General features: G+C 42.2%; 1 protein-coding gene across 12 annotated transcripts in view; it reads left to right on the top strand.

The window, feature by feature from the left end:
• afdna (afadin, adherens junction formation factor a) overlaps window positions 1-12,230 on the top strand; it is a 348,820-nt gene that overhangs the window by 215,780 nt on the left and 120,810 nt on the right. For all 12 annotated transcript variants that reach the window (XM_060916385.1, XM_060916383.1, XM_060916384.1 and 9 more), the window contains 3 exons: window positions 1,109-1,203; window positions 5,573-5,838; window positions 10,507-10,650. In XM_060916385.1, the coding sequence (XP_060772368.1) occupies window positions 1,109-1,203; window positions 5,573-5,838; window positions 10,507-10,650 (505 nt within the window). The remainder of the gene's footprint in view (window positions 1-1,108; window positions 1,204-5,572; window positions 5,839-10,506; window positions 10,651-12,230) is intronic.

Below are 12,230 nucleotides of genomic sequence, written 5' to 3'. Positions count from 1 at the left end.
ATTTTAAATGAGCCTTGGCCCAGAGAAGACGTCTGCGCTTCTGGATCGTGTTTAGATACGGCTTCTTCTTTGAACTATAGAGTTTTAGCTGGTGATGGCGGATGGCATGGTGAATTGTGTTCACAGATAATGTTCTCTGGAAATATTCCTGAGCCCATTTTGTGATTTCCAATACAGAAGCATGCCTGTATGTGATGCAGTGCCGTCTAAGGGCCCGAAGATCATGGGCACCCAGTATGGTTTTCCGGCCTTGACCCTTACGCACAGAGATTCTTCCAGATTCTCTGAATCTTTTGATGATATTATGCACTGTAGATGATGATGATATGTTCAAACTCTTTGCAACTTTACACTGTCAAACTCCTTTCTGATATTGCTCCACTATATGTCGGCGCAGAATTAGGGGGATTGGTGATCCTCTTCCCATCTTTACTTCTGAGAGCCGCTGCCACTCCAAGATGCTCTTTTTATACCCAGTCATGTTAATGACCTATTGCCAATTGACCTAATGAGTTGCAATTTGGTCCTCCAGCTGTTCCTTTTTTGTACCTTTAACTTTTCCAGCCTCTTATTGCCCGTCCCAACTTTTTTGAGATATGTTGCTGTCATGACATTTCAAATGAGCCAATATTTGGCATTAAATTTCAAAATGTCTCACTTTCGACATTTGATATGTTGTTTATGTTCTATTGTGAATACAATATCAGTTTTTGAGATTTGTAAATTATTGCATTCCGTTTTTATTTACAATTTGTACTTTGTCCCAACTTTTTTGGAATCAGGGTTGTATGTAGAAGAGGGCAGATAGCAGATTGCGCTGTCTTCCAGGTCGTGTGATGCCATCTCAATTTGGCTCTCATTTCCAAAAGTTGTTGCATCACTCACCCCGCCCACTTTGTCGCCCAACCTGTAAAAGTTTGCTCAGTCTTCGAGAACCTGCTCATCTGCGTCATTGCCAGTTTGTGATAATTCACTGCGAGAATTTAAATTTGCAGCTGCATATTTTAGAGTTTATTTTTTTTTTAAATAAATTCTGGTTGATGCTCCGTGTTTACAAGTTTCCATGTGTTTCTTTCCCCAAACCCCCCCCCCCTTTATTTTCCCCCAGGTACCTGGTTCACTGCCTGCAGTCAGATCTGAATAATTACATGTCGGCGTTTCTCGATGATCCTGAAGAACAAAACTCGCAGAGACCCAGGATCGGTAACACACACACACACACACACACACACACACACACAGCAAGCCTAATGTTTAACCTCCCAACAGGATGCATGAGCCTTGTACTTCATTCTGCCTTAAACTTTTATTAAAAGCACATTTGTGTGACTTGAATAATTTGTGTTAATAATTTAGCTGATGGAGCAACGAAAAAAAACCTTCCTTTTTGAGCCCGTTAGAATACAGCAAAGCACTTGAAATGAAATTAATCTGTTCAGTAATGTAAGTGTTAGAATAATAGCCAGGACAAATTTAGCATCTTTCACATTTTGGGGATTGATTTATTTATTAATGAATGAGGTGCGTTTTTAGATTTTTTTTTTTTCTTTTCAGCTTTATTTTAATTTAAATTTTTTTTTTTAGATAAATATTTCATATGTGCTTTTTAGCTGCAGATGTTTTTAAGGGTTGATCAGATGTTTATTTTTTTATTTTTATTTTAGATTTTGATTTAAAATTTTATTTTTTAGATTTGGTGGTTTTTTTTATTTGTTTTTTTTTTTTTTAGAGATTTATTTTTCAATTTTTATTTAACTTTTTATCATGAGGTGTGTTAGATTTTTTTTTCAGCTTTATTTTAAATTTTTACATTTTTTTTTAAGATAAATATTTCATATTTGCTTTTTAGCTACAGATATTTTTAAGGATTGATCAGATGTTTTTTTTATTTTTGATTTTGATTTCAAATTAAATTTTATTTTTCAGATTTACGTAGTTTTTTTTTTTTTAAAAGAGATTCATTTTTCAATTTTTATTTTACATTTTTAACTATATACCGTGCTTCACAAATTTATTAGACCACCTGTCATAAAAGCAAGAAAACACAAATATTTTAGAAATCTCTCAGAAATGTGTTTAAAAAGTTAATGGTTATTTATTAGGAAAATAACAAAATGAAACAACTAAAATAGTTTTTGTTTATATATAATAACCAAAAAACTTAATATTTTGTATGGCCTCCTTTGGCCTTGATAACGGCTTGCATTCTTGCTGGCATTGTTTTTATGTACTTTTCAACAGTCTCTCTTGCTATCGTGTTCCAAATAGTTTGTAACTGTTCCCAGAGACTTGCTTTGGATGAAACTTTTGTTCGATCTATTTTTGAATCCACTAAATCCCAAATCTATTCAATAGGATTCAAGTCTGGACTTTGACTTGGCCAATCCATCAGTTCCAGTACTCCAGATTCCCTTTTCTTGGTCAAATAGTCTCTGCACAGCTTTGCAGTGTGCTTAGGGTCATTATCTTCTTGGTATATGAACCCACGACCAATCAGTTTCAGTCCAGAAGGGATTCCATGATGCACCAAGCCGTTGTGGTAGACCTTCTTGTTCATGATACCATCGATTTTTCACTAATTTGCCCATGCCGTTTCCAGAAATTGAACCCCATACCATAACGGAACCTCCACCGTGTTTCACTGTGGGTGCAATACATCTAGCATCAAAACGTTCTCCAGCTTTTCTACGGACATAAACACGACGATGCTGACCAAAGAGTTCAAACTTGGACTCATCCGTCCAGAGTACCTTCTTCCAGTCATTTGCAGTCCAGTGTTTATGCTCCCTGGCAAATCTGAGACGTTTCTGGATGTTTGCAGTCCTCAATAACGGCTTCTTAGCAGCTATTCTTCCCTGTAAGCCTTGTTCCCGCAGTCGTCTGCTTACGGTCATTCTGGAGACTTTTTCAGACTCTGATCTAGACCTATTCATCTCCGCCTGAAGATCAGCAGAGGTCTTCCTTCTGTCTCTAGTACTTAAAATCTTGAGGTGCCTGACATCTGCTTCAGTCAGCTTTCGTTTTCTGCCTCTTCCTTTGCGCATTTTGTAGGTACCAGTCTCGCCAATGGAATCCAAAGCATACTTGACCACACTGTGAGAACACTTACGCTACGTTCACACTGCAAGGCTTAATGCTCAATTCCGATTTTTTTGTGAAATCCGATTTTTTTGTGAGGTCGTTCACATTAACAAATATATGCGACTTGTATGTGATCCTCAGTATGAACGAAAAGCAACCTAAAAGTGTTCCGCATGCGCATTGCAGGATACGACGACGTCACACGCAGTGAGCATGGCCAGTGTTTACGGAAGTAAAACCGCCCGGTTGCGGTATGACCCATCCAATCTAGCTTGAATAGCTGCATCCCCCCAAATGGAAATCAGCTCCCTAACCTCTGCGTCCTTCCATTGAGAAGATTCAGAACCTTCACAGCCCGAAGCGTCCCTCGCATTGATGTCATGCGCAGGGGCGCAGATACGTTTTTTGAACTGGGGGGGACAAAGCTGCCAGCAAACCAACCCCGATATGCCTGTCAAACTTGTTGTGGGTTACCATAGCAACCAAGCTCGAGCTCGCAACCTGTGTAGTCTGCGCAGCTCAACCAACCGAATATCAGTCTTTGTTTTGTTTTATGTGAGTTGTTGCAACTATGTATACACTGCTGTGCACCTCAATAAACCGAATGGTAATTAGTCTTTTGATTTTTCCGTGAGGTTTGCCTTATGCAAAGTGGGGGGGGGACCGAACGAAGTGAATTTAAATCTGGGTGGGACGAGTCCCCCCCCTCTATCTGCGCCTGTGATTATGCGCCATGTTGTTGTAACTTTTTTTGAGAGACCCGCCGCCTACTTCAGCGCAGAATAGTGACGTTTGTGGCTTGTTGATGACGTGTAAGTCGGATGAATGCGACCTGGCGGTTCAGACTGAAGTCGCATATGAAAAGAGCGGATAGGAATCGGAATTAGGACCACATATCCAAACGGCCTGGGTCTGATTTGAAAAAATCGGATCTGTGTCGTTCATATTGTCAATAAAAGATCGGATACAGGTCACATATGGGCGAAAAGATCGGATTTGAGTCACTTCAGCCTGCAGTGTGAACGTAGCTTTAATGTCTTGCGCTATTTGTCTCAAAGACCATCCAGCATCATGGAGTGCTTTAATGCGCACTCTTTCCTTTTCAGTCAGTTCTCTGCGTTTTGCCATTTTGAACAGAAGTGAGGAATTTCAAACTGAATTCACGGTTTTTATACCCAAATGTGAGCTGACAACCAGGACGTCTTTGACAAGTCAGAAATTAATCAAGCATAATATTTGAAAATTGAAACTAATTTTTCTACTTAGGAATGCAATTAAATAAGTATAATTTGGCATTTTAATAAAAAAATAACACTGTACTTTGCTATTTAAAAAAAACAGTAAAAAAAATTCAGATAACACTAATTTTATTTTAGCATTAAAAATGTCATTTCAGTTCAAGAATATGCACATACTGGTGGATTAACCATTTCATAAACATAAACTATTTTGGTGATCATTACTGTATATTTATGGTTGCTGTGGCATAAACCTTAAATCAGGTGGTGGACTAATAAATTTGTTAAGCACTGTATATTAAAGGAACAGTCCACCGTACTTCCATAATGAAATATGCTCTTCTCTGAATTGAGACGAGCTGCTCCGTACCTCTCCGAGCTTTGCGCGACCTCCCGGTCAGTCAGACGCGCTGTCACTCCTGTTAGCAATGTAGCTAGGCTCAGCATGGCCAATGGTATTTTTTGGGGCTGTAGTTAGATGCGACCAAACTCTTCCGCGTTTTTCCTGTTTACATAGGTTTATATGACCAGTGACATGAAACAAAGTTCAGTTACACAAATTGAAACGTGGCGATTTTCTATGGTATGGAAAGTCCGCACTATAATGACAGGCGTACGAACGCCTTCTGCGCGCTTCGACAGCGCATTGATACGGAGCTCAGATATCAATGCGCTGCCGAAGTGCGCAGAAGGTGTTAGTACGCCTGTCATTATAGTGCGGACTTTCCATACCATAGAAAATCGCCACGTTTCAATTTGTGTAACTGAACTTTGTTTCATGTCACTGGTCATATAAACCTATGTAAACAGGAAAAACATGGAAGAGTTTGGTCGCATCTAACTACAGCCCCAAAAAATACCATTGGCCATGCTGAGCCTAGCTACATTGCTAACAGGAGTGACAGCGCGTCTGACTGACTGGGAGGTCGCGCAAAACTCGGAGAGGTACGGAGCAGCTCGTCTCAATTCAGATAAGAGCATATTTCATTATGGAAGTACGGTGGACTGTTCCTTTAAAGATTAATTATAAATCTGCTTTTTTTTGTCATTGAACCATAGTTAAAACAGATTTCAGATGATCGTAGTTGCAAATTTAGTGCACTGAACACACTTTCAAGAAAACTGTAAGAGGTTTATTGTTTATCCGCCTGGGCTTCCGCTCATCGGCCCGTTCACGATCCTTCTGGAAAACTCGACTCGAAGATCTAAAACTGTCGCGTTGTGACCACGTCTCCTTGTTTCCTGTCACACAGAGGACGTGCTGCACACGCTGACAGGCGCCATGTCGCTGCTGCGCCGTTGCCGTGTGAACGCGGCCCTCACCATCCAGCTGTTCTCTCAACTCTTCCACTTCATCAACATGTGGCTGTTCAACAAGCTGGTGACAGAGTCGGACTCGGGCCTGTGCTCGCACTACTGGGGCGCCATCCTGCGCCAGCAGCTCAGCCACATCGAGGCCTGGGCTGAGAAACAGGGCCTGGAGCTCGCCGCCGACTGCCACCTCAGCCGCATAGTACAGGTACGTACACACGCACTGTAAAACTAAGTGAGCTGCATTGATCACTTTTCAAAGGTTTTATTTTTTGTGGAATTAAATTATTTCTGTGATCCACATCTGATGTGAGAAGAGTGAGAATGTCTTACTTCACGTACCCGCTTTCTCTTGAGATTCAGTTCACGGACAGATGTCCTGACATTTTCCTTGAGAAACCACTGGAATAATTCAAAATTCATTGTCCCGTCAATGATGGGAAGCCGTCCTGGCCTAGCTGCAGCAAAACAGCCCAAACCACGAGACTACCACCACCATGTTTCACATACAGGAGAAGCTTCTTATCCTGGAATGCAGTGTTTTCATTTCTCCAAACATAACGCTTCTCATTTAAACCAGAAAGTTTTATTTCGGTCTCATCCAATGGCCTTCTTCTTATTGGAAGAGCACTGTTTTGTTTTTTTTTCCCCCCATTCTTCTTGACAGAATTCCTAAGAATCATTTGGTATATAACAGGCTCCAGGTTCAAGGGTTGCAGTCTTGGTTTTAACCCTCTGGGGTCGAGAGCTTCGCCGGCGAAGCTCGGCAGGTTTAGAATGAGTCGGTCATGTGTTTAGACAAATATCTTCACGGAGTTTTTCATCATACAAGCATGATAAACATTGCCAGACTTCATACTTTACGCTTTCCTATGTGCCTGCTGCCAAATATTATTATACACTAAGTAACTTTAAAAACGCACATTGATAAAACTTGCTGAATTCATGCTGAGTTTATCTCAAGAAGAAAAGAAATATATCACAATGGAAAAATAACTTTGTTCCGCCCGAATAAGTTCCAAATCTGTGCTCAAATCAGAATTTAAGGGAGTTGTACTCAGTAACGTACAATATTGCCGCTTTTCCACTACCAACGCGGCTGAGTCGGGCTGAGCCGTGCCGTGCTGAGTCGGGCTGAGTGGGGCTGTTGGAGTTGCATTTCGACTACAACCGCGCTGAACCGTACTGGCTGGAAGTGGGTGGACACATTGGGTGGAGTTAGCGAAAGTGGGTGGACGTCAGGTGATGTCGTTAAGCAGCGCAAACAGTGACATCAGTGACCTTTTAAGCGGTAGTCTCACGACCCGAATAGTAAACAATAAACATGGAGGACATGGAGTCGTTAGTGTTGCTGGTCTTGGTGCTGTGGCTTGTTGTCACCGACAACGCCAACAGATACTGGCAAGAGCGTATAGATGAGGCGAGGCGCATAAGGCTTCAGAAATTCTCGTAATTCGTAATTCTTATTCTTCCGGGTTTGCGGTGTTTACAGATCCCAGCGCGCTCGCGGGGCGTGTGTGGGCATGTGAGGACACTCCTCCTCACCAGTCAGTGCACAGGGGAGTGTCTGCTCACGCCCCCAACCTCACTCGGCACGGTTTGGCTCGCTTCAGCCCCACTCCAAAACCGTGCGAGTTTTAGGGGCTAAGCAGGGCTGAAGCGAGCCGAGTCGTGCTGGTTTTTGGTAGTCGAAACGCGAGCCGTGTCGGGCTGAAGTGAGCTGAAAAAGGGTAGTGGAAAAGGGCCATATGACTCGGGTAGTCAATGACATGGACAGGCTTTAATTTTCAAACAAATTTTGCATACACTGTACACACACAATCTTGCCTATAAATACCCGGGGGAAATGATGGGAAAATTGTCATTATTGAAGATGCCACGCCTAAGCCAAAATCAACGTGAACAGGCCATCGGGATGTTGCGTGCCGGAAGTACACAGACAGAGGTCGCCCGGCACTTCGGTGTTCATCATTCGACCATTTCCCGTTTGAGTCAGCGTTACAGACAGACAGGGAGCACCAGGGATCGTCCACGCCCTGGTCAGCCTCGAGTCACGACGCCAGTTCAGGATCAGCACATCAGGCTAGCTCACCTCCGTGACAGATTCCTGACACCCTCAGTCACTGCTGCTGAGACCCCTGGACGACACAGACCCGGAATCTCCAGCATGACGGTCCGAACATGGACCAACTGTCACTTTGAATTTTTTTATTGTGAATTAATTCTTGAGTTTGACAATAAATGTCCTTTATCGATGTTTCAAGATGTGTGTGCATTACATACAATATCATAAATTTCAAATATATGCATGGATCTAAAGTGATATCGTGTTGAATTCCATTGTGCGTTTTTAAAGTTACTTAGTATAGTTTTTAAATGACCTAAATTAGATGAAACATAAAACTTGTCACCTTTCTCAGTCACACCGGAGTCGGAGCGCTGAGCGCACACTTACACATTCATAAAAGACTGTTCACATGGGAACGTCATGATGATCACTTTCACTCTTTCGGTTTCGATCGGTTTCTCTTTTGCGGTGGGAACGCCCACCGTAAACGGGATCAGATCTGTCAGAAATAGTTTAGGCTATTTGGAGGTAAAACTTGTTGCGAGATGGCATGCGGATTTTATGCGCTTCGGATGATTCAGGACAGCGATTCAATTCAGTCTTGAGAACTGTGACACTGATGAACAGTGCCTTTTTTTTTTTTTAAACTTCGACTCGATCCAGCTGAAGATCAGCTCGAATAAGTGTAAATATTTCTGATGATATATGGGTTGATATGTGTGCGCTGTAGTGCGTACACAGAAAAAATGACTGAGCAGTTTTTCCAGAGTTAAAAGTATTTTCCTCAAAAACAGTTAATTTTTCTCCATTTTGAGTTTAGAGAGTAAAATTTGGAGTTGGAGCAAAATTATAGAGCAATTGTGTAACAGAGTTGGTTGTGGCTCTGAACTGAGTAAAATAGCACAAGTGTTAATTTCAAGACGCACTGAATCAAGTCAAATACCAAAATAGTCAAATACCAGATCGGTGAAGCCGTTGTAAAAAGCAGTTTTAGCACTGTGTTGGAATGTGGGGGGGGGAAGACCTTACCCATTGGGACTTGACCTGATGGGATTAAGAGTTGGCAGTGGGAGAGGCTTTCACTCTTCTCACTGAATGGAATGGAAATTTTTATTCTTCTCATTGAATACCCCTCCGACTGCCAACCCTTTATCTCAAAACAATAGGACATACAGTACATTTTTTTGATTGCCAGTTAATTGTCCAAATCAGTGGAACAGATTTACAGTGGACAGAATCACCTCAAATGACCAAAACGGTTCGACACAATGGGTAAGGTCATGGTTTTTTTTTCCCCGCACATTCCAACACGGCTCTAAAACTGCTTTATACAACAGCTTCATTTATGTTTTTTTTTTTAAAGTACAATCAGGGGTGTCACGGCGGTGTAGTGGTTAGCGCTGTCGCCTCACAGCAAGAAGGTCTGGGTTCGAGCCCTGTGGCCGGCGAGGGCCTTTCTGTGCGGAGTTTGCATGTTCTCCCCGTGTCCGCGTGGGTTTCCTCCGGGTGCTCCGGTTTCCCCCACAGTCCAAAGACATGCAGGTTAGGTTAACTGGTGACTCTAAATTGACCGTAGGTGTGAATGTGAGTGTGAATGGTTGTGTGTCTATGTGTCAGCCCTGTGATGACCTGGCGACTTGTCCAGGGTGTACCCCGCCTTTCGCCCGTAGTCAGCTGGGATAGGCTCCAGCTTGCCTGCGACCCTGTAGAACAGGATAAAGCGGCTAGAGATGATGAGATGAAATGAAAGTACAATCATGACACACAGACTACAGAGATATTATTGTAGCTGAACTTGTGCTGAATGCAAAAGTCATATGACTTTGAAAATACTGCTTAGATTTGTTGAAATTGACAACAAAATCATTAGAGTGCCAGAAAATACCCTCAGACCCCAGAGGGTTAACTCGGCCATAATGTCTAACACACTCGGGTTCTTGGTTTTTGAACCTCTCCGGTGTATGCTGAAAATCTGCCCCAGTTTCAAGCCTCTTGCTCTTGCAGAGTGGAGCCGAGCAGCTTTTCCCCATCCATATTACCCTCACCCCTGACCGGTTCTCCAGTCCCTCCTGATGGAACAAAACATCCCCACGACATAATGCTCCCACCACCATGCTTCAGTAGTGTTCTCAGGGTGATGAGCACTACCAAGGCCAAAAAGCTCAACCGTGGTCTCATTAAACCAGAAGAACCTTTTCCATGGATTTTGCAGAGTCTCCAAAACTGAATATTTCATACGGCGTTCTTCTCAATAGCACGTTGTAGGACGTTTTGCCAGATTTGTATCGAATTATCTTTGGAACCAGCGGATGAACAGATTCGATTTTGGAATTGATCCAAACGGGTGGTTCAAGGTCACGGCTCGGCTTGCTTCCTGTTTTTCATCCAGAGATGCTGTTTACACGTACGTGTTTAGGAATGCAAGGCCTTTTGTGAGCTTTGAAGGCTTTTTTTTCCCCCTACAAAACCCCGACTGATGCTTTTCCAGGATTTGTTTTGATCGCGCTTTCGTTTTTAATTTATTTAGGTGTGTCCTTGAATCAACTCTGGGACAGGTGTAGTTCTAGATCTGAGATCATGTGATGGACATGAACATGCTTGGCATTTTTTTTTTTGTGTGCGCGCGCGAGTGATGTTGTATTTGTAAATAGTTTAGCAGTTTGAGAGTGATGTGAACATGGCGACCTGCTGCAGAAGGAAGGTCTCGGATATAAACGTTAGGTCTGTGATGACACCGAACTGATGTAAGATTTCTCATGCTCAGTCTTCACAGGCACTCGTTATCTCGTTAATGTCTTCTGTTTCCAGGCGACGACTCTCCTCACCATGGACAAGTACTCCATGCAGGACGTCCAGACCATCAACAACACGTGCTTCAAGCTCAACTCTCTGCAGCTCAACGCGCTCATGAGTAACTACCACTGTGCCCCGGACGAGCCCTACATCCCCCCTGTGAGTGACTCTGCTGTCGTCTCTCTCGTACTTATGAGTCGTATGGAACGCTCTTCACTGAAAACACACACACACTCATGACTGAAGTAATCCCTGCAATCCATTTACATTCACAGGACATCACTTTGAGCCGGGATTTCTTCTGCTCCCTATATTCGGAACGCTGCACATTCACAAAATTGCAAATAATTACAGCTTCCTGGTGTAATTTTAGTCCTGTGTGAGTAGAGCAGATAAAACCAGGTTTAATTCCCCTTCAGCTGCGGAACCGTAATCGAGCTCCCTGAGGAATCAGAGCCCTGGGTTAGAGCGTCAGTATGTCATGTTTCATGAGTGCAGGTCAGAGAGAGAGAGAGAGAGAGAGATGGATGGATGGATTGTTGTGAATGTGGGGAAAATATTTACAGGAAATGTTTGAGTACGCAGTGTGTGTTCACTCTCAGTGTGATGGATAAGGTTTATAAAGGATCTCTCTCTTTCAGTCTCTCATTCTTTCAATGTCTCTCCCTCTTTCCCCTCTTGCTCTCTCATTCTCTCTTTCAATCTGTCTTTCAGTCTCTCTCATTCTCTGTCATTCAATCTGTTTCAGTGCCTCTCTTTCTTTCAATGTTTCTCTCTCTCTCCTTCCTCTGTTTTTCCAATGTTTCTCTCTCTTTCTCATTCATACAGTATTCTGTCTGTTATTCAATCTCTCTCCCTCCTCTCTCTCTCTCCCCTTCCTCTGTTATTCAGTCTCTCTCATTCTGTTAATCTGTCTCTCATTCTGTCTCTTTCCATCTCTCTCTGCCTCCTGTCTCTCATATATAATATATTCTGTCTGTTGTTCAATCGCTCTCTCTCATATCCTGTCTCTTATTCAATCTCTCTCTCATTCTGTTATTCAATCTCTCTCATTCTGTCTGTTATTCAATGTTTCTCTCTCTCATATTCTGTTATTTAATCTCTCATATATATTCTGTCTGTTATTCAATTTCTCTCTCTCTCATATCCTGTCTGTTATTCAATCTCTCTCCCTCCTCTCTCTCTCTCCCCTTCCTCTGTTATTCAGTCTCTCTCATTCTGTTAATCTGTCTCTCATTCTGTCTCTTTCCATCTCTCTCTGCCTCCTGTCTCTCATATATAATATATTCTGTCTGTTATTCAATCGCTCTCTCTCTCATATCCTGTCTCTTATTCAATCTCTCTCTCATTGTTATTCAATCTCTCTCATTCTGTCTGTTATTCAATCTGTTTCTCTCTCTCATATTCTGTTATTTAATCGCTCATATATATTCTGTCTGTTATTCAATATCTCTCTCTCTCATATCCTGTCTGTTATTCAATCTCTCTCCCTCCTCTCTCTCCCCTTCCTCTGTTATTCAGTCTCTCTCATTCTGTTAATCTGTCTCTCATTCTGTCTCTTTCCATCTCTCTCTGCCTCCTGTCTCTCATATATAATATATTCTGTCTGTTATTCAGTCACTCTCTCATATCCTGTCTCTTATTCAATCTCTCTCTCATTCTGTTATTCAATCTCTCTCATTCTGTCTGTTATTCAATCTGTTTCTCTCTCTCATATTCTGTTATTTAATCTCTCATAT

This window comes from Neoarius graeffei, chromosome 3 (assembly GCF_027579695.1).
Source record: "Neoarius graeffei isolate fNeoGra1 chromosome 3, fNeoGra1.pri, whole genome shotgun sequence".
NCBI lineage: Eukaryota > Metazoa > Chordata > Actinopteri > Siluriformes > Ariidae > Neoarius > Neoarius graeffei.
This window is presented reverse-complemented; position numbering and strand designations above follow the sequence as displayed.